This window comes from Apium graveolens, chromosome 11 (genome assembly GCF_009905375.1).
Source record: "Apium graveolens cultivar Ventura chromosome 11, ASM990537v1, whole genome shotgun sequence".
NCBI lineage: Eukaryota > Viridiplantae > Streptophyta > Magnoliopsida > Apiales > Apiaceae > Apium > Apium graveolens.
Window position 1 is genome coordinate 76,534,992 of NC_133657.1, and position 23,947 is coordinate 76,558,938.

The 23,947-nt window shown below is 35.9% G+C and overlaps 1 protein-coding gene across 1 annotated transcript; it reads right to left on the minus strand.

Moving 5' to 3' along the window:
• Nucleotides 1–1,498: 1,498 nt before the first annotated feature.
• Nucleotides 1,499–11,176, minus strand: LOC141697467 (uncharacterized). Its single transcript, XM_074501859.1, has 9 exons — nucleotides 10,826–11,176; nucleotides 7,869–10,057; nucleotides 6,507–7,232; nucleotides 4,219–5,548; nucleotides 2,949–3,298; nucleotides 2,660–2,860; nucleotides 2,394–2,551; nucleotides 2,012–2,103; nucleotides 1,499–1,935 (listed from the first exon to the last, which is right to left on the minus strand). The coding sequence occupies exons 1-9, from the start codon at nucleotides 11,013–11,015 to the stop codon at nucleotides 1,910–1,912; spliced, it is 5,262 nt and encodes a 1,753-aa protein (XP_074357960.1). The 5' UTR covers nucleotides 11,016–11,176; the 3' UTR covers nucleotides 1,499–1,909.
• Between the last annotated feature and the right edge of the window lie 12,771 nt (nucleotides 11,177–23,947).

The following is a 23,947-nucleotide window of genomic DNA, read 5'->3' on the forward strand; positions in this document are numbered from 1 at the left end:
GATTATTTTGATTTAAATAATGGCTAATGTACACTAGTAGGATGAACGACCAAGTTACACAAAAGTAAAGATCTGTTATATATCAAGTGTATGTACTCTAGTAAAATCATGTTATATATCAAATGTAAAGAATGCCCGTGTACTCAAATTTACAACTCAAAAAACAGGTGCAACAACGGTGGTGCAGATGTACGGTGTGTCATTTTCGCAAAATCTATCCTGTTATAGATTTTTAAAGTGTCATATAAAATTGAAATTAAAGCTCCAGTTTGTTTAAACATTTTTTCATTTGAAACTGTTCTACTTCTGACATTGATTAGTAGTTCCTCGTGTTGTATACTGTTTGGGTTCTCCGATCTGAGAAACACTAGTAGGATGAAGGATTATTTTGATTTAAATAATGGCTAATGTACACTAGTAGGATGAACGACCAAGTTACACAAAAGTAAAGATCTGTTATATATCAAGTGTATGTACTCTAGTAAAATCATGTTATATATCAAATGTAAAGAATGCCCGTGTACTCAAATTTACAACTCAAAAAACAGGTGCAACAACGGTGGTGCAGATGTACGGTGTGTCATTTTCGCAAAATCTATCCTGTTATAGATTTTTAAAGTGTCATATAAAATTGAAATTAAAGCTCCAGCTTGTTTAAACATTTTTTCATTTGAAATTGTTCTACTTCTGACATTGATTAGTAGTTCCTCGTGTTGTATACTGTTTGGGTTCTCCGATCTGAGAAACACTAGTAGGATGAAGGATTATTTTGATTTAAATAATGGCTAATGTACACTAGTAGGATGAACGACCAAGTTACACAAAAGTAAAGATCTGTTATATATCAAGTGTATGTACTCTAGTAAAATCATGTTATATATCAAATGTAAAGAATGCCCGTGTACTCAAATTTACAACTCAAAAAACAGGTGCAACAACGGTGGTGCAGATGTACGGTGTGTCATTTTCGCAAAATCTATCCTGTTATAGATTTTTAAAGTGTCATATAAAATTGAAATTAAAGCTCCGGCTTGTTTAAACATTTTTTTCATTTGAAATTGTTCTACTTCTGACATTGATTAGTAGTTCCTCGTGTTGTATACTGTTTGGGTTCTCCGATCTGAGAAACACTAGTAGGATGAAGGATTATTTTGATTTAAATAATGGCTAATGTAGACTAGTAGGATGAACCACCAAGTCACACAAAAGTAAAGATCTGTTATATATCAAGTGTATGTATTCTAGTAAAATCATGTTATATATCAAATGTAAAGAATGCCCGTGTACTCAAATTTACAACTCAAAAAACAGGTGCAACAACGGTGGTGCAGATGTAAGGTGTGTCATTTTCGCAAAATCTATCCTGTTATAGATTTTTAAAGTGTCATATAAAATTGAAATTAAAGCTCCAGCTTGTTTAAACATTTTTTCATTTGAAATTGTTCTACTTCTGACATTGATTAGTAGTTCCTCGTGTTGTATACTGTTTGGGTTCTCCGATCTGAGAAACACTAGTAGGATGAAGGATTATTTTGATTTAAATAATGGCTAATGTACACTAGTAGGATGAACGACCAAGTTACACAAAAGTAAAGATCTGTTATATATCAAGTGTATGTACTCTAGTAAAATCATGGTCAGATGCAAGACCCATTCCAGTAGTGCATCTTTCATCTACCACTCATGAACATGGTCAGATTCGTTGCCAGAAAAAATGTGTGATGTAGAAGATCTTGCAACAGAGCATGTATAGATGCAGACAGTAAGGTGGCAAAACACAAGCCTGCAACAAAAGGTTGCAATGCAAGAACTTGACAGCTTATACTGATGAAGGTTGCACTGCAAGGACTTGACAGCTTATACTGATGAAGCTTGCAATGGCCGATTAGTCTTTACTGATAACAGTACTTCACTGTAGGTGTCTAGGCAGCAGAGCTACAAGCATAACATGGTGTTTAGTTATAAAAAACAGTGTAAAGTTTTTCCACGTGTTCTGAAAAGACTGTAATACCTTCATTCATACTGCAGAAGCTTTCTCTGGGAAATATTACACTGGGATCAATTAGTTGTTGCGAGGCCAGAACAAGAGCCACACGGTTTTTACTGTCAAAAAATATGCAAACATTCACGTTAGTTTTTAGTTCTTAATAAAAGCTAAAGATAACTTTTGAAACTTATAAGAAAAAAAAATGTGAGACCAATTAAAAAATATTAATGAAGAATATTCATTCTTTTAACTAGAGTCTAGACATTGAAATTTAGGCAGTTAAGCAGCAGAGAAACCTGAGGTGGGATCATATTATGTTTTTGACTTTAACATACATCTGATGCTCCTGTGTAATTAATAGCTATGGAATCTTGTCAATACCTAATGAGACAACTGAATTTATTACCTGGCCCAGGAAGGAATGAACTTCTTTGCGGGCACCTCTTCCTCTTCTTCTTCTTCATCATCCGAGTGCTGATACGGAGACATCTCATACGACTTTTCACGAGTTGTATTGGTACCATCGCCACTTTTAGAGTATAACTGATCCAACATACTTGTTGACTACAAAGAAGATAAAACGAAATAGCATGAGGCTATTTAGCTTGTTGAGCCAAAGAAAATATTTTCACAATACCTTTGTGAAAATAAATGTGTCCTGTAAACATTTACCTTTGTGCTGCCGTCACAATTACCAAGATTTTCACAAATTTCAGGAACAGTGCTTGCTTCCTGGATATAACTCGTAGTAGTCTTGAATTCAGTTTGTGATTCTGGCTTTTTTAAAGTGTTTCCAACTCTGCTCACTTTGTCCCCATACCGACCTGTTGCTGTTCTGTTATCAGATTCCTTCCTAATGTTTGTGCTTTTACCCTGGTGAGTAAATAACATCTATCAACGCCGGCTGCCACTGACAATCAGATAAGAATAATACAACATAATGGCTATTATGAGATTTTACCATGTTGCCGCATTGTTTTTCTTTCTCCCGTTTCCCAGCAAATGTTTTCTCTTCTTGTGCTCTGTTGGTTTGCATTCCTACTCCTATGCGCTTTCTTTTCCTTTCCTTCTCCTTCCTGCCTTCTTCCTCTCTCAGCCTTTTCCTTGCTGCTAAATCAGCATCTTTCTTCTTCAGTTCCTCTTCTTTCTTTCTCTTATCGAACTCCCTTTGCCTCAAAGTTTCTTGCTCTATTTTCGCTCGCTCAAGTTTCAATGCTTCTTTCTTAATCTTGCGCTCATATTCCTTTTTCTCTTCCAGACGCTTTGCCGCCTCAGCAGCCTCTAGTGCTCTCACTTTGATATCTCTTTTCCCTGCAAATTGTTTATAAAAACAGCTTTTAAATATTACATACCGCTAATCCGGTGACTGGTCTAAATTTCTTCACAATATGCAACAGCATGCTGACATTACTTGCAGTGGTTACCATTTAGCTGGAACTTAACCACCAACAGACAAGAGAGCTAGAAAAGATTTTTAGATACACACACGCATTATAATCTCCTTTGTATATCATGATAGAAAGAGCAAAAAAGGAAATAGATATTGCAATACACATAGCTTTGATACAATCAGATACACCACTTTCATAACAATGTTAATGTAAATTTGCAATAAACAAAGTTACAATATACTGGATCCTCTAAGAACATGATTCTGATAATGAAAATCCATCCAACACGATAGTTTCAAACCTAACAGATAACTAAATTGCAATACACACTAGTGAAACCAGAAATGTCAGTAAGGCTAGTAAGCTGTCTGGGTGAGTATCTTGACACAACAAAACATGCCACTGTATGAGAGACTGTCATATAGCAAACAGCATGGACCATATTTTCACATCGTCTTTGACATGTAAAACATGAAACATGTAGATACAAACAATTTGGTTATGATTTTGAGTCTTCTTACAATATTTTTCTTCAAATTGTTTTCATATATGTGCTTAACTGCTTATCAAGTTAGTAAAAATCCAGTATTTATGTTGTGAAATTATTTTGTATATGTTAACAAGAGTTTGTTCCTTGAAATGAGAACAATACAAATTCAAAATTTCTTTCATATACAGTCTAGGTACAGCTCACAAGTATTACCAAACTGACTGGCTACTAATACTTCACTGCATATAAATGATTGCACAGGCAGTGACTTCTCAGTGATCAGTTCCCCCTAGTCTAGATTTTTAAAGAGTTATGCAGAAGCAAACAAAGATGGATGAATAAAAAATCACCTTTGCAAACTGCAGCTGCTTGCTTTTGCTGAACTAACGGAATAAATGAAGTTACATTGGACACAATGTTGTTCCGCTTCACCTTCTCTGACAGTCTCTGTGCTCCTCTCTTTATACTTGTTGTACTTGACAATTTTGCTTTACTGAACCTGTTTTGAAGTGATTCACCAACCTCAATGTTATTTGCAACCACTGATGACAATTGGTTTTCCTTACCCCAATTTTTACTTTTATTATTGCTGCAGTGATTTCTAAGCCTCTGTTTGACACTACTGTGAATCTCTTCACTACTGGAATCTATACCACCGATCTGACGTAATTTCTTAGCTGCGGGAGGATTTGAGAATACTTCTATTTTCTCCAAAAGTGGCTCTCCATTGGTGCAGCTATTGGTCTCTGCCAAACCAATATCTTCTTGAATACGATCAACATTATCATCTGCATTTTCTTCTTCGTCAACAACACAGGAATCTTCTTCAATACGAAAACATGTAAGCTCTGGATTGGAGCTCAATCGCTTCTCTGAACTGATCGAACTTGATGATTTCCTTTTACAGTACCTTCCAACAGGTGTGTCACAATATTTTGCATTCCAGCTATATTGAGCACCAGAATATGGTAGAGAATCAGAGAACAACATTTCCAGCAGGGTGGGGTCTACTTCATCTGTTGAAGTAGCTTGCAAATGGTTGCCTGCATCCTCACAAAAAGATAAGGTGCTTGTTACATCGGTATGCTCAAGAAGTCTATTTGGTACAGATAAGTGCAGGTCTTTGTTTTTGAGTGGTTTATATGTAGAAGAAAAATGTACTAAAGGGGTACACATGCTTGCATTTCGGCAAATCTGCTCCAAAATGCTAGCACGTTGCATTGAGTTACATGTGTTTAGTTCACTAAAATTAATTTCATCTCTACTAGTGCCCAGCCCTCCAATATCAGAATGTTCATCAAGAACAAATCCCTCAAAAATCGGTAAATTTTGATCAAAAGTAAGCTCATTGTTACATGGTGAGCCAACTGGGTCATCGTCCCTCAGATGAGAATGGCTATCTATCAACGGGCACCTGCTAGAAGTCGATTTATCAGTATCTGCCATGTCGCCAGCATTCCCGACATGAAGGATCATCTGAAATTCTTGCTCATCACATGCAGCAGAAAGGAAGTCAGTAGGGGGATGTGATATAGTGTCATTCTCAAGAAAGGACCCTAGAGATTGTTTAGTCGCTTGTTTGCTTAAACTTGATACAGAGCATGGTCCCAACTCTTCATGTTCAGATGTTGAAGGGGTATGTGCAACCTTGATTGGACCTGTGAAACAAAAATTTCCGAACTGGAGAGCACAAAAGATTAGTAACAATAGCAAACATATGCCTAATAGAACAAGCACAAAAAGACATGCGAACACATTTAGTTATCATATGGAATAATATGAAACAGTAAATCATCATGGTTTATTCCTCCATAAGAAGCAATAGTAAAATATCTGGTATTGTTTATGAGATCTTGCCTTTCGCTTAACAGGACAGATGCAGAAGATGAACGCTAAAAGGTACTCCCACATCCCATTCATGTTTCATTTTGCAAACCAACACAGATTAAACTACCGTATATAATACAATAAGATACATGTTAATTATTTGTTGTCCCCACTAGTATGATACTACATCGTTCCATATATCATGGTAATCAGGACTTTGACCTGAAAGACATCAAAATAACATGCTTGCAGACAATGCATACAATAAAAGAAGTGCAACAGAGGCCTGATGCTATCATATAAAGAACGCTATCATCAAGACCTTTTCATCACAATTATGTGCAATTACAGCAACCCGAGATCACAGAGAGTAACATTTTCAGCTGAGAAGTCCTTCATCCATGTTGATTAAACATTTGAGGAAAAAATAAATTATTTGCATGAAGTGGAAAATATTGCAGCACCATTGAAGTAAAGCTTTATATATATATATATCCACGTGTGGGGACTGTGTCTTAACAGAGATATACAATATATATATACTCTTGATAGACTTATCAATATGTATTCACACATGTGTGACCGCATATATATTAACTTGTGGTATAAAAACACATCGACAAGCAAAGCCAACTTTTAAACCAAATATCCGATAGCAGAACCAGTTCTTTACAGATGTTTCAACATCCGGAAACTGTCAGGACTTTGCAGCTTTTTGTAAACAATAATTAAACAAACACACACTCACTTAGGTGACTTGGATATCTAGTTCAACTGATAACTTAATAACATAATACAAGCAGATCAATACCTCTTGTTGCCTTTCAAGAATTGGTGAAGAAAAAGTGCCATCTGTTAAATGACACTCCATTTTGTCAAGGAACGGGTCAGAACTCTCACTGCCATTTTGTTCACGAGAAGAAGAAAAATCTAGAGGCTTCGGGATGGCATCTGACTTATCCTCAACAGTCTTTGAATGACTACTTGGATGGCCTCCCTGCATATTATGAAGCTTTTGTTCCCTTAAACTTGCAGAAGCGGAGAAACAATTGGTCTGTTGGTACTTGATCTTTCTCCGCTTAAACTGAGGCCATGAATCAAATCTTGTGTGCATAAATTTATTTTTAGACAAAGAAGACATAAAAGTGGGCTGAGCTTCACCAAACTCCAAACAAATGAAATTGCTGTCTTCATTCTGAGGATGACCAACTGAAGCAGATATATTTACACCTTCCTCGGCCAAGTTATCAGATCCATCTTCCAAAGACATATTCTCTGTGCTTGCCAAGGTGTCTGTGCTCTCGCAATCAAAACTATGTTTATGCTGCAGCAAATTGTTCGCGTCATCAACACTGCAGGGTCGTCTCGAATCAAGATCATCGTCAGGTTGATTTTTCATATTTACCTCCACATCCAAGAAAATTTCTGGATCCCCAGTGACCAGTAAACTTGGGACAGCTGATGAACCTGGACACTGTTGCTGAGAATTTAGAGGAATTATTTCACTCGTAGTCCACCTCTCACAGCAAAAATTACCCTGTTAAAGAACATGATAAAACAATCCTGCATCATCAAAGTTTTGGTATTTTTGGAAAATTATGATTTCTGACAGTAAATTGACGCAAAAACTTGTTTTGGAATGCAGTCTGAGAAAACCAAGGACAGTAATATTGAGTAGTTTCTAAGTCTCTGATGGCACCTTCAAACTACTGGACGTTTTTCATAAATATAGCTTTCTTATTCATGTCAAACATATATGACATGATCCGTATAACCGTATTAGTTGCTTTTTTTAATACATTTAGACTTTAAAAAATTTAATCTTTAGAACGGAATTAAAGCTCAGATTCACCTAAAGTTGCCGAATTTGAATCCAAGGTTACCCCACATTCTAGATATGCCGGATACTTAAACCAAACGAAAGTGTTTTAAAAGCAAAGGAATTTCTACAAAAGGATGTTTAGGAGCTCTTCATGAGGTGATAGACCTCAAAGTTTAATAGTGAAAAGTATAGGTTGGATCTATTTTATAGTTATGTACACAATATGTACCAATAGTAATCCTTTAAAAGATCAATGGGACATCAGACATTTTATATGAGGTCAAACACCTGCCATCTGCCTATGACAATGAGACTGACAATAGAGTGTGATAAATATATTAAAGGAATTACCTCATCAGTTTGCAGCTCAGCACACACTTCCTTTAGATGGCAGTTGGGTTGATGCATATCCAGATATGAAACTTTATGGAAATTCGAAGGTAAACCAGCCTCTGCGCCATCTTCAGCATGGTTCACATGATGGTTTCCATTTGTATGAGCTTCCAGTGTTGTTTTATTTTCAGTGCACTCCTCCATGTTCGTTGTGTACGCCTTTGGTGAACTGTTTTCTTCTTTGCAAGCTTCACTCAACTGCATCTCTAAGGACACTTTAGAAGGGTAGACACTGGTTGAATTTTCTAGTAACCCAGGCTCCGAAGACTTACGGCATGTCCTTTGCAGATATTGCTCTGGGCTTCTTTTTACAGAAGGGAGGCTGCTTTGTTCATCTAGACTGCAATCTTCTAAAACATTAAAGTCCAGTTGCTTTGGCTTCACAACTAAGTGAGCATCAGAGGCCAACCTCACAATTAGACCTTCTGACTCTGTTCTAATGTTGAAATAATCCTGATTAGACCCCAAACAAGGAGGGTGTCCTTCAAGATTAATAGCCTTGGCAGATGGAACTTTTTCCTCCTGGTTGACAACAGCACTGCTTTTACTCGTAGGAAGGACTAACCGACTGCCTGGAAAGTCTTTATGTGTGTCTCCAGCAGACCTGTTGAAAGAACTTACAAGTGGATCTTCTTCTGTTGCACCAGATCTGGAATCAGTAGCAATACCGAAAGATTTAGCACTCGATACTAATTTGTTGCTGTTAGAAGTGTTTTTTGAGTTTTTCATGATACAATCAACCTCGGGTGAAGGTTCGACAACGTCTAGTACTTCATTAGATTCATAAAGTTGTTGATTTAGTTCACCAATGGACTCATGGGTGCCACCGTCTACCTCCAGAATGTCAGCATCATTCAACAAATCATTCACACAACTATGCCGTCGGCTAGAATTCATAGATCTCGTCATACTGCCCATATAATTGCTACTTTCTTGTTTCCTGACCTTAAATGTCTCCATTGAATTTTCTTCCCGCTTATCACTGTTTTCTTCACTAGCTCGGAAAGGAATTGCCGCCTCAATTTCCTTTCCCACAGACTGATGGTCATAGTCCATAAGTTGTGAAAATATACCACCGTCTTCATACTGAACTGTAGAAGTTCTACAAATTTCCGAAGATTCATTCGGGCATATGTGCTGTGTGCAAGAACTCTTGGATCTTTTTATTTGATCACAACCACTTGTACCGTTTTCCATTTCTATTCCTTCAGGTTGGCTTATCACACTATTCTTTTTGCCACTATGTATCCTCACAGTGTCCTGAAAAATCTCCTGCTTTGAAGGTTCACCTTCAGAGCTTGGCCATTGGCATGTGCTTCTAGATCTTGTCATCCTACCACAATTGTTGCTTGTACCATTTTTATTGCTCAGATCTCTACTTGCAACTCTCTTCCCAGGGCTTCCTTTGTTTGTGTAGGTAGACTTGTCCAATATTGATATATCTTTGTAATGCTCAGGATCGATTCCATATAATGCGACTCCAGCAGCTCCACCAAAAGATATTCTTTTATTTTCATTGCTTAAGCGGCTCTTTGTTGCTTTTCCACTTGTGCGAAGCTCTAAAGCTTTTTGCCTTGATTTAGACCTTTGTAATCTAGCTAGAGATTGATCAGGTGCAATATCAATGTTTGAGATTCTGCCTTCCGTCTGCACTGCGGAAGAGCATTTAGGAACAGAATTGAATTTGCATTCCGGGTTGGTATCATTAATATCAGGTAAATTCATCGGTTCATAGTCTCCGTCAAGACACTTGTTAGTAGCACCTACTACGACGTGTGATCCATCGAATGCGTTTTCACCATCTTGTGTAACTAACTGAGACATCTGACTTCTGCCTGAGTTTACCAAGATACTGGTGACTCCTACATCTGCCTGGTCATGTGAATGTGTATAAGATAGCCCAGGAACACGATTTGAGGTACATTCTACATCATTACTAGGGGACTTATGCACAAGTCCCGGCTCATCTCCTGAGTCAGGATCTTTATTTGAGTCGTGAATATCATTAGGTAATGCATCCAACAACTTACCATTGTCCCCTGTCCCAACTAACCTGTTCTGTAAGTAGCATTGACCAGTTGAATAAGGAAACGTCGGTCTTGCATGAGGAAGGAGAAGGTCTGATATCAGCTTTTCTTTATTTAATTCTGCAGTTGAAATGCTTTACGATCAATTTCTCCACTTACTAATAAAAAACTGTGCTCTCAATTGAGGCAATACAACTATATTGGGTTTCTAATTAGCTTCAGTTTTTTTTTTAATTTCTCTATTGCCAACCAATTAAATATATAGCAAAAAAAGAAAATATTCAGAAAGTAAAATAAAGCAGGAAACAAGTATTCATACAAGGACACACCTATAATTTACAAGCAAAATTAACAGCAGCATTAATTGAACAGTTTCTCTGCAAAAGGAACCACGACATGATAATTTACAATTACATTGACAACAAGCTTGGTAAAAGATTTGAGCCAAATTAGCAATCCATTAACATTTTCCAAAGACTTTGTAGATGTTAACATTCTCAATCCAACTAAATAGTATCTCCAACACTAAAACATCACACAAATCGATGAGAAACTCAAAAAAAATCAAAGCAAGAAACTAGAATTGACAGCACAGTAGTTTGTACCAACAACTACTCCAAAAATCAAACCTAACGATACAACTAAAGCACATCATTTTAACATCCTAATTACTCCACATCAGCCTAAAACTAATAAAAACCTAATCACAGTTCAATTTTAAAGCACAAACAGCTACTAAATCCCCATTTCAACACCGCAAACTCATACGACATCATACGATACCACAAACACAACAAAAACTTCACATCTATAAATAAAAACAGATAAATCAAACACATGTATAGAATCTATCAATCTATAGATACAAACATATGTAAGTACAAATACCTTTGGGATCTGAAGAGGTGGAGTCTAAATTAGGGTTTAGAAACCAAGGAGGAGGGTTAATTCCTTGAATAAGGAGATTTGATGCGAGTTGCTGTTCATAAAGGTACGTTTGTTGCTTGATGTGTTCTATAATCCAATTCTTACGCTCGAATATATTGTACACGAGCTTCTCTACGTTCGTCGTCGTCATTCAACTACATCTATCGACTCCGGCGAAAGGCGACGGCGAGTTATCTCCGGTGAAGATTGAGGATGAGAGAGAGAATCGTCCGTTAGATTTGGGGTGTTACGAGCGGCAATTTGGTTTTCAAATTTTTGGGGAAATGAATGTGTTTGAGTTTTGGTACTTGGATCTGGATGGAGTTGTGTTATCGGGCGGGTCGGGCTGACATCGCTGTATTTTATATTTTATATTTTATATTTTATTTTACTTACTAGACTTTGGTTGCTGGTATCTCAAAAATTATTTAATAAAAATAAATAAATAAATTTTATAATTAAAATTGAATAATATGATTTCAAAAAATTAAGTTATCTATATAATAAGCGTGTTGCATTTATATATTATGATAAATTTATTTTTTTTGAATAATTAGTATTTGCATAAATCAAAACATATATTTGTCAATTACATGCAAAATAAAATTAGGTGGACTATCACACCAATCCCCTATGTCTGACATAGAATAGGCAGTTTTGTCTAATTCATATACCACATTATTCGCAGAACGATAAACAAATTTTACAAACACCAAATTTATGTGCTTCAAGAGTCGAAAACAATCACCTACTATTATAATAAAATACGCCTCGCCTGGATCTTCATTACATGCCGCCTCATTACATGCTGCCACAAGAACCTCAGAATCTGTTTCAATAATACAATGGTTAATCCTCCTTTCAATCACTCATGATAACGCCTCTTGCATACCAATAGCATCAACTTCTCGCGCAGTTCATACTCCCCTCTTCTTGAGTGTTCCTCATAACACAATCCAAACCAATACTTTCATCACTGAAAACAGGAGCATCTCTATTTATCTTCACCCATCCCTCCATAGGTTTCCTCCACATATAATCTCCTATGTCACTACTCGCTCATTTCCCTCTGACATTTGCTTCTTTTCAATATGCAAGAAGATTTATTGCAACAGTTTCTACCTCAAATACAGACCCATTAACTCTATCCCAAAGCCATTTGTTCCGTCTGTTTCAAAGGCACCAGCTGGTCATTCCAACTAGGACACACTGCTCCTTCGTGCACGTCTCAAAAATTCGCAGCAAGACCATAAAATCCCTTTCATGTGGTAACACTTGCAACAACTGGTATAAACCTGCACTATACCACACTTTTCGTGCAAAATCACCGGTAAAAAGCACACGTGTATCGGTCTCCATCACATTTTGACATCATGGGCACTGGGCATTTTCAATAATTTGTTTTACTGCTAGGGCATACGTTGTTGGCAAACACCCTTTACAAACACGCCATAAAAATTGCGCCACTTTACCCGAGAACTTCAAAGACCATAGCTTATGCCCGAAGTTCTTATTCTCATAGGGATGGCAAAATAATCTGATCTGACGGATACCCGATCCGAAATCCGAAATTTTGGATTTACCTAACCCGATTTTTTGGATTTGGATATGAATTTAATTTTTAAACCCAAAAATTTTTGGATTTGAATTTGGATATTAGATATACCGATCTGAAACCCGATCCGAAACCCGATCCGAAATCTGCAACTCTATCCGAACCCGATCCGAAAAAAACCTGAATTATATATATAATATTAGAATTTTATATATTACACATTATAATATTATAATATATATACATATATATATTCTGTAATATACATTATACGTATTATTATATAATTTTTAGAACATATATTTTTATATTTATGTTAAAAATTAATTAATTATAAACTTTAATGAAATATAATTATTCAATCATTTAAACGGGTGATAAGGTTTATAAGGTTAACAAAACATCTTTTAGTAATAAATTTTAAAAATTGGGTATCAATTGAGTTGATTTTTCAAATATTAGCAATATATATAAAAATACAATTAATGATGTGGTGGAGTGGTTGAAGATGATACGTTAAAACTCTTTTTCTTCAAGTCGCGTGTTCGATCCCAAGCACTTGCAATATCAATAATTATACAAATGTTCAGATTTCAGGTTCGGGTTCGGGTTTCGGGTATGAATATCCAATTCAAAAAAAATTCGGGTTTCGGGTATACCCGAATCCGATCCGAAATCTGATGGATCGGGTTCGAGTATTCATTTTCGAGTATTTTTCGGGTTCGGGTCGGGTTCGGGTATGGATAAAATTTTCGGGTTTGGATATGGATTCTTGTAATATATAATAGATGATGTCAAAAATTACTGAAGCTGGCAATGTCATTAGCAATCAGTTAAGCTTGGGGCCAAACCTAAGTAAATTGTATTGTTATCTAAATTTGTATTCTATACTTGTAACACTTAAAGTCTGTAAAAATGCAAAGGTACAGACTGAAGTCTTTTTCCTAAAACAGTATCAAGCCTAAGGATTTTATCTGAAAGAAGATCAAGAAGATCATGCCTCAGAAGAATTTTGAAGAAGCTTGAAGTTGAATAAATCTGTTTGGAGAAAAATATTCTAAGTCAAGATCTCTATAAGTCATAGATTTAATGTTATAGAGAAGTCATTCGAGAACTCTAGAATGACTTGTTGAGAAGTCATTCAAACTCCAGAGAGTACCGACGGATAAGCAATATCTACTCGACAGATGAGCTATATATCCACTCGATGGATGAATAACATCTACTCGACGGATGAGCAATATCTACTCGAAGGATCAGCTATACATCTACTCGATGGATGAGCAATATCTACTCAACGGATAAGCAATATCCACCGGGAGTAGAGAAGTCAGGAAAGCTACTCGAGAACTCAAAAAGATATCGACAGTCATTCCTTCACTAGGGAACTCAGAGTTATCGACAAGTCTATATCCATTCGAGAACTCAGAGATATCTACAAGTCAAGTGAAGTTATGAAGACTAGAGATCTCGATGAGTTGAAGACCTCTACAAGCCAGACTCATTATGGAGTACTAGAGATCTCGATAAGCCTTTATACTTATCAAGATATCAAGTGTTCAAATGAATCAAACTGGAGATCTCGAAGTACAGTCTCAAAGTACAGAATTGCATATCAGTTTAATATCCAAGATAAACAATCAACAAACAATCCAACAGCTGGATTGACAAGTCTACAAAAAGCAGCTTGAAGAGTGTGCAAGATCAATGGCAAACATTAACTGACAGAGGAAGATTAAAGTAAACACGGGATGCTAAAGATATGCTAAGCCAGAAATGGAAGATTTGCTTTTCTATAAATATAAATGACAAGTGAAGGTTTAGAAAAATTAATAGCATGTTTATTATCCACTGTGTAAACCAACAGTTAACTGAGCTATAAAGTTAACACTGGTCCTCTAGTTAGATGTAAAAATTTAGATCAAAATTCTTGTAACACTCTCAAGAAGAAGTTGAGCTCTTTAACTTAGAAGAGCTTAGAAATTTTATAGCAAAGCATCTTAATTTTTAATACAAAAGGGTTTGAAGATCTGTGTTCTTTATTTTATGCAAGTTTAATTTCTGCATGAACATTTTTTTATACAAGATTTAATTTACTTTGTTCAACTATTATCTTTCAAGAAAAGCCTAAAATCAGAAAACACATTCACCCCCCCCCCCCCCTCTGTGTGTGATTCATTACCTAACAAGTGATATCAGAGCAAAATCTGAAAGAAAACAGATTCAAGATCTTGGAAGAATGAATATACAGAAAATCAGTAGCATCAAAATCCCTACATTTGACAAAGCTAACTACACTCTTTGGAAAAAGAAAATGTTGTTGCTTATCAAAATGGCCAATCCACTCTATGTTCAGATTCTCAAGAATGGACCCTTCATTCCTATGATAAGAGTTGAGGAATCTACAGATGGAGACATGGTCATATCAGCTCATTATGCTCCTAAAGATCCATCTTAGTATTTTGACCCTGAAAAGTAGAAAGCCTCCCTGGACAGCAGCTTACAATTTATATTGACTGGGTCACTTGACAATGTGATGTACAACAACATTGTCAACTGTGACACTGCTAAGCAAATATGGGAGAAAATTGAAATACTCTGTGAAGGAACTGAGGAAGTTAGATCTAATCAAAGAAGAATACTGATTTCACAGTGTGAGGGTTTTACGGCTAAGCTCAAGGAAACCATCACTGAAGTGTTTGAAAGATTTAATAAGCTGATAAATAACTTGCAGCTTCATGACAAGTACTATGAAGCTGAAGAGGTGAATCTAAAGTTTTTGCTTACTCTTCCTGATCATTTGGAACAGAAAATCTCAGCAATCAGGGAAGGGAGAGACTTGAGCAGGATAACTCTGGAAGTTCTATATGAAATTCTCAAAACCTATGAACTAGAGATGATTCAAAGGCAATCACTGAGATATGGCCAAGGGCATGTTATAGATGGTTCAAGTGCTTTAATAGTAAATGAAGGCCAAACATCCAATGATGAACTCAGATGTCATACCTCAGTTGTCTCAACAAGTGAGCAGAGAACAATTGATTCACAGGAGAGCAAGTCATACTAGAATTGGAAAAGGATGAGTTCTACACTCTTGAAGAATTGGATGAGCTAGATCAGTCAATGGCTTATCTGGCTATAAAATTCTCTAACATTAGAGTAAGGAAGCCAAGATACTTCAAAAGTAAAGGACAGTCTTTTAACAAAGACAGCAGCTGGAAAGAGAAAAGGAAGTACAATTTTGATAGCAAAAGTGGTTATAAAACTGGATCTGTTAACAGATCTAATATAAGGTGCTTCAGATGTGATGAACTAGGTCACTTTGCTACAGAATGCAGGAAACCCAAGAAGGCAAAAAAAGATAAAGCTTATCTTGAACTTGAAGCAAAGTATGAAGCTCTTCTAAAGAAACAACAAAGTAAAGTTTATATTGTAGAAGGTAAAAGTTGGGATGATTCTGAAAATGATGAAGATGAAGAACTTGGAAACTATGCATTCATGGCCTTGGAGCAAGGAGAATCATCCTCATCTAAATCACAGGTACTAACCTTTACCTCCACTGATTTAAATGAAAATCAATATAAGGAAACTATTGAAAAAATGAGCACAGAAATGTTTCACATTCATACAAGCATGGTTGCTGCTAATGAAGAAGTTAGCAGATTAACAAAGTTAAATGAGAAGCTTGAAAGTGAAAAACAAGAAGCTGAATTGTTGATAGTGGAGCTTGAAGCCTTGAAACAAGAAAATGGCTAACTGAAAAATAAGCTCAAGTGTGCAAATGAGATTGAGAGTGTGCTAAGAGAAAAACTGGAGAAAAGTGAAGTAAAGTTGAAGTCCTTCAATAATGCATCTGAATTGGTTGGTCAGTACCATGAGAAAAATAAACCATGTGCAAACATTGCCATTGGTCTTGATTATTATACCTTAAACAACAAGAAGAAAAATACTGGTGACAGAGAAAAAGCAACAAAGAGTGAAAATGTTCCAGCAATGCTAAAAAATGTTGGGTCACCAGTATTTAAGACTTGTGAGATAAACTTCAGTGAAGAAAAATTGATTATCAAGCAAGAAATTGCAGATGAGGATAATGAAAAGAAGAATGCAGATTCAATTCAATCTTCCAAGGCTAAAGAAAATCATCTAACCCATCTTTGTAAAAAGGGTGTTAGTAAGCCAACTGAAGGAACCTGTAAATACAATGAAGTAGATTTAGATGATCCCTACTCATTCTGTGATAAGTTTGATTGCATCCCTTATAACTTGAAAGTGATGAAGAGTTGTCACAAACTGAGAGTAGACTTAAAAGAAATACAAATTGAGTCTACATCAGAAAGGGAAAATGCACAACAATCATTGAACTCTATTTTATCTGAAATAAATCACTCTACTTCTCCTAAAATAGTTAACAATAAGAAAGTACTCAACACTGCTTGGGTTACTAAACACACTTGAATCTCATTGTGTGCAGGGCAAAGTGAAGAAAGTCATATGGATCATTGACAGTAGATGTTCTAGACATATGACAGGTGATAAGGCCCTGGTATCACAGTTCGAGGAGAAAGCTGGCTCATTGGTGACCTTTGGAGACAACAGCAAAGGATTCACAATGGGATATGGCAAGATTGTTTCTGAAAATATTATCATTGATGATGTAGCACTAGTAGTTGGTCTTGAGGTGAATCTTCTCAGTGTTATCCAATTTGTAGACAAAGGCTTTGAAGTTTTATTAAACAAAGAAGAATGCACCTTTATCAGCAAGAAAACTGGTGAAACTGATCTGAAAGGAGCAAGAAAGGAAGCTTGTTTGTTGCAGACTTGGACTCAATAAATAAGGATTGTATTTGCTGCTTCTACACCAAGTCATCAGAAGAACAAAGCAAGCTATGGCATAAGAAGCTGTCTCACTTGAATTTCAAGGCAATTAACAACTTAGTCAAAAAGGAGTTAGTGAGATACATGCCCAAACCGGAGTTTGCTCAAGTTGAAGTCTGTGAAGCTTGTCAGAAAGGAATGATGAAAAGATCTAGTCACAAGTCAAAAACTGTGAATTCTATCAGTGCACCCTTGCAACTAATTCACGGGGACTTGTTTGGCCCAGTAAATGTCTTATCTATTTCAAGGAACAGATATGCACTTGTGATGGTGGATGATTTCTCAAGATACACTTGGGTAGAGTTCATGAACTCTAAAGATGAAACTCCACATATCATAATTGAGCACATTAAGAAGATAGAAAAACAGGCTTATGATTACAATTATGTGAAAAGACTGAGAGGTGACAATGGAACAGAATTCAGAAATGCTACATTAAGTGAATTATGCAAAGGCAAAGGCATTGTTCAAGAGTTCTCAGCTGCCAGGACACCTCAACAAAATGGAGTAGTTGAGAGAAAGAACAGAACATTGGTTGAAGCTTTTAGAACAATGCTGCAAGATGCTAAGTTGCCAACAAGTTTATGGGAAGAGGTTGTCAACACTGCATGTTATACACAGAACATATATCTCATTAACAAGGCACATGTCAAGTCACCCTACTCAATCATGTCCAAGAGAAAGCCTACTGTAAAGCATCTTCATGTGTTTGGAAGCAAGTGTTACATTTTGAAAGAAAATTCTTAATATGTGGGAAAATTTGACTCAAAGGTCTTTGAAGCAATTTTTTTGTGATATTCAATGGAAAGAACAGCCTACAAAGTCTATGTGATTGATCAAAAGAAGATCATAGAAAGCACAGATGTGACCTTTGATGATGACAAGTGTCCAGGCTTGGAATGCCTTGATGACAATGAAGCTTAAGTCCTTGCATTTGAAAACCTCAACATTGATAGTGATTCTGATGAAGAAGATGAAGGTATTGCACAACAAATGATGAATGAAGAGTCTACCGAACAGGAAAATTATGAGAATGGAAGCTCATCTTAAACACCTGAAGTTGATGGCACAAACTCAGGGGGAGAAAGAGAAGAAAGATCTACCAGTCACACCAATAATGAAGAAAATGATGAAGGCACAAGTCAACACACTCACACAAGAAAGTGGGATAGAAGTCACTCTAGAGAAGCAATTATTGGTGATCATACTGCTGGTGTGAGGACTAGGAGTGCAACTGCTAATGAGTGCCTACATGCATGTTTTATGTCCCAAGTAGAGCCTAAGAAAAATGATGAAGCTCTATTGGATCCTGACTGGATATCTGCCATGCAGGAAGAGCTGAATCAGTTTGAAAGAAGCAAAGTTTGGAAGTTAGTTCCTGCACCAAAGAACAGAAGCATTATTGGAACAAAATGGGTGTTCAGGAACAAAATGGATGAAAATGGTATATTTACCAGAAATAAAGCAAGGTTGGTTGTTAAAGGCTACTCACAAGAAGAAGGAATTGATTATAATAAAACTTTTGCTCCTGTTGCAAGACTTGAAGTTATAAGAATTTTTCTAGCATTTGCTGCACACTCAAATTTTAAAGTGTATCAAATGGATGTTATAAGTGCCTTTCTGAATGGTGAGTTAGAAGAAGAATTTTATGTGCAACAGCCTCCTGGCTTTGAGGATCCAAAATTTCGTAACTTGATGTATAAGTTACTCAAGGCTCTATATGGACTAAAGCAGGCGCCTAGAGCTTGGTATGACACACTGTCAGATCTCTTACTGAAGCATGGTTTTAGTAGAGGAACCATAGACAAGACTCTCTTCTACAAGAAACATGGTGAAGATATGATCCTAGTTCAGATCTATGTGGATGATATCATCTTTGGCTCTACTAATGAGAAGTTGTGCCAAAGATTCTCCAAGCTTATGCAGAGTGAATATGAAATGAATATGATGGGGGAACTGAGTTACTTTCTTGGACTTCAAGTCAGCCAAAGAAGTGATGGTATCTTCATCAGCCAAACTAAATATGTCAAGGATCTTTTGAAAAAGTTTGGAATGGTTGATTGTTCACCTGTATCTACACCTATGTCTACTGCAACAAAGTTGGATGAGGATAAAAAGGGCAAGAGTGTAGATATCTCAAGCTATAGAGGGATGATTGGATCATTACTTTACTTAACAGCAAGTAGACCAGACATCATGTTTGTAACATGTCTATGTGCAAGATTTCAAGCCAATCCAAAAGAATCACATTTGATGGCTGTAAAGAGGATTTTCAGATATTTGAAGGGAACTCCAAACTTGGGATTATGATATCCTAAGAGAACTGGTTTTGAAGCTTGTGGATACACAGATGCAGATTTTGCTGGATGAAGGGTTGACAAAAAGAGTACCAGTAGAAGCTGTCAATTTCTTGGACAAAGACTTGTATCTTGGTACAACAAGAAACAACAATATGTATCAACTTCTACAGATGAAGCTAAATACATAGCTGCAGGGAGTTATTGTGCTCAAGTGCTTTGGATTAGAAATCAGCTAATGGATTATGGTCTAGTGTTACACAAAATTCCTATCATGTGTGACAATACTAGTGTTATATCTATAGTAGCTAATCCACTAAATCATTCTAGGACAAAGCACATTGATGTGAGGTATCATTTCATTAGAGAACATGCTACTAATGGTACCATTGAGCTCATTTTGTACCAACAGAAAAATAACTAGCTGACATTTTTACTAAACCTTTGGATGAAGCAACTTTCACTAGACTTGTAGGTGTAATTGGAATGCTCAATTCTTCATCCTAAGGCAAGAACTCAGCTAATGTTTTGCAGCTGATTAATCTCCAGTAAATCAAAGTTAATTTTATTAAATTGGAAATTAACTGAAATCTGAATTATAAATATTTCAGAAATCTCTGCATATTTATTTTTCAAATTCAATTAACTTGGAATTTTTCAAATTCTGAGTAAACTGCTTAGTTGTTAATTTACATCGTTTATATGTAAAATTAACACAAGGCAGAATTACAATAACCAAAAGTATCTAGTAAACTGAGTTCTCGATAAGTATAAATTGACTTCTCGACAAGTCATTTTAGGACTTCTCGAGTGACTTCTCGATAGGTTTAAAATGACTTATCGACAAGTCCTTGTAAAGTTCTCTAATAAAGTTCATTCACAGAGTTCTCTACAAGTACAATTCTTGACTTATCAATAACTCAGAACTAAAATAATTTAAACTGGTAAATTATTTTGGTAAATTACTTTTGGAAAATTTATTCTAATAAAAGTTAGAACTAATTCAGTTCACTTTTTGGACAAACTGGGAATTTATTTGACATTTCGATAAGTCAAGTTTGAGTTCTCTATAAGAGTAATTTAAAATGACTTCTCGACATGTACTTCACTTCTGTAAATGACTTCTCGATAGGCAACTCCAAATGTCTATTTTTGAGTTCTCGATAAGTCATCTACTTTCACTATAAATACCCAGGCTTCTCGATTAATTTGAACTTGAAATTTTTCAAAATTCCAAGTAAACTGAATATTTATTACTTCATATCTTCAGTATATAAACGTAATAAATAACAGATCAAAAGAAGCAAAAATTATGAAAAACTGAACAAATTTAATTCATAAATTATGTTCAGAAAAATACTTTTGACATACTTTGTCTCTAATTTCTCTGACTTATTGACACATTTACATGCTTATATGATTTCTTGTTTACGTGGAAATAGGTTAGTCCAATGTTAGTAGACTAGTATATTATTTGTGTTGTTTTGGGTATGTTGATAGTGGTTAATTTATTTGACTGAATGCTGATAGGAGGAGTTACTTTTTGTGTAGGGAGTACGTGCTTATTTGCATGGGGAATAGTCACTCTCTAAAGTAAACTAATATTCTTGAGTACTTGCATGGGGAATAGTAACTAGTCATTTCTAACTATCAAATATGCGTATGTGTTTATTATTCGTATTATCCAGGCAACTCAAGAGTCTATTGGTTTCGATCTTTACTCCCTCTATATATTAAAAACGCCTCCCTCTTTATCATTCATCACCACTCTCTTTCTAATAAACTATTTTAGCCTCAAAACTCACCTATTGTTCTTTTCGCTCCAAATGGCTGCCCCTGTTTTTCACACACTCAACCACGGTGTTTATCTTCTAGCTCGGAACTTGACTGATGATAGGGTCTATTATGACCCTTTTGGACTTCAAATCCGCATCAAGGGGATCGTATGCAGCCCTTTTGATCTTCCACGAGAGATCTTTGATGAAATCTCATGGGATGGTCAACTTGATAATCTTTTCTTTGAGATTGAAGTCTCTCTCGAGCAGGAGAGACGAGCCAGGGTGGCTGAGCAGCAACGACATGCTGCTCTAGAGCTGCAGGAGAGAATCATTTCTCTTGCAAACTCCATGTCCAGAGCGTACGAGCGCAGGGCAAGGAGGTTGGAGGTAGATAAGAAGGAGCCCAAACTAGAGTAGTTAGGATTAAGATTTACTTGTTAAATCTATGTCTTAATGTACTTGTGTTTCTATTATTAATGAAAATCCAAATTCTTCTCTAAGTATTCGTTTGTTTGTGTAATGATTCCTATGTGCTTATATCTATATTGAATTTTGCCTTCTCTGCAATAATGTTTGCAACTAAAATATCTTACAATGTATTTGTCTAATGAAACTCCAAAAAGATACATTTGTTCAATGCATTACAGGTCTAATACAAGACATCAACAGGGAATTCAAATAATCAATTCACAGGTATTAGTGCTAAAACTGCAGCTAAAACATTTCAAAACCAAACTGCAGTTTACCTAAGCATAACAACACAAACACAAACTCAAACACAATCCCATGAAGGTAACTCTTAAAAGGAACCTGTTTTACAAAAGGACAAAATCCCCAAAATGTTCTTCAGTTGTTCTGTTGTTTAAAAAAAGGAACTGGAATCATAAACATGGAAATTTATCAGCTTTTCATGAATATTACTAATGCACCTTCATTTGCAAAACATTCTTAACAGACTGATAGGTTTTAGGGTAGTACTCCTGAGGGGGAGCTATCTAAATCCTCTCCAGTTCAATTGGAGGTTCCTCAAGAAGGAACAACTCCCCTCATAACTCTAGCAGAGGTTGCCTTAGCAGTCAAAGCTAGTAGTATAATTGCCCATGATCCTGTCATAGGGGAGGCAAGCTTAGCACATTCAAGTGCCAGTGTGTTGCAAGACACACAAGGGTTTGAGGCCGGTGCACATGGCAGTAACCCAGTCAAATCCCCTCCAATTCAATTGGAGGTTCCCACTACAAGTGGAGGACAACACACTGTCATAACCATAGAGCAATCTGTGAGTCAAACTATGATCCCAGTCATAGATGCTTATGCACTCATTTTTCTGGTGAAATGAGTATGATTAGCTCTATATGGTCTTTCCCTAATCATATGATCACAGATTAACTCTTCTCAGCCACCTCTTATTTCTGTAGGACAAACAACAATTGAGCCTTTCATGTGAGAATGAGAGAATAGATTGAGAGAAAAACAGAAAATAAGAGAGGCAGTATCCTTCCTGGCAAAAGGAGAGGTAGAATGAATGTCTGGATTTAGCAATCCTTGTGAGGTAACTCTGACTTTTAAAAGTCATGAGACTAGTGTAGTGATAAGTAGTGAGACTACTTATTCAAAAGAACAGAGAGCTTAGGATTTTCCTATTCTAATCTACTTGGTAAACTCATCACTACATACTTTATTATAACTTGAAGCAGCTGATAGTGTTCTACATGAACATTGACAAAACTTTGAACAATGTGCATCTAGCTGGATCTTTCTTCCTGAAGATAATGTCAAAAATGGGGATAATATATCTAAATGCCAGAACAGCTAATGGATGTTGCCAAATAATAATATTCTTTTCTTGATAGGGGGAGAAGGAAGAATAAATCTAAATGCAACTCTGCAACTCACAAAAGAAGATCAGATGGGAAAATTGGGTTCTTGGGTTCTGCATTTAGATAAAGTTTTGACATCATTAACCAAAACTTGTGCATAATTTCATAATGAACAAGTTGGGGGAGATTGTAATATATAATATGTTATGTCACACAACACTGTAGAAGGGGGTTAAATACGGTATAGAATACAATCAAATCGATTTCGAACATAATTAACAGTAAACATATATATTCGATATAATAAACTCTGTTACAATGGAACTGTTCTCTCTCAGTGATGAATAAATATCACGAGAACTGCTAGGTTACAATGTATGATCTTCTCGATAATGATAACACATATAGTGTAAACCTATGTCTATATTTATATAGTACACAATTACAAGATTACTTCTAATTGATATGGAATATAATTCTGTCTCCTAAAATATATTAATCAGATATCTTATACAATTCTTTAAGTCCTCTAACTATTTCCATGCATATCTTCTTTTGTATTAGTCTCGATCTTCTTTCATGTAAATCGGCTTCCTTCCTTAACTTTTAGTCTTCTCGTACTTAAGTTCGGATATCCATCTTCTGATATTTATCTTCTGATAATCTAAGTTCTGATATCCTTAAGTTCTGACTTCCAGTAAGTACTGATTCCAGTAAGTACTGATATTTCTTGTTTGTTAAAATCTGAAAACTAAACATGA

Bases quoted from the DNA above. Each gene is read 5' to 3' on its own strand.
- LOC141697467 (XM_074501859.1), bottom strand. From the start codon at position 11,015: ATGACGACGACGAACGTAGAGAAGCTCGTGTACAATATATTCGAGCGT. The intron at 10,058-10,825 runs GTATTTGTACTT...TTTCAACTGCAG, and splicing joins CACCTCTTCAGATCCCAAAG to AATTAAATAAAGAAAAGCTG. The intron at 2,552-2,659 runs GTAAATGTTTAC...TCTTCTTTGTAG, and splicing joins ATTGTGACGGCAGCACAAAG to TCAACAAGTATGTTGGATCA.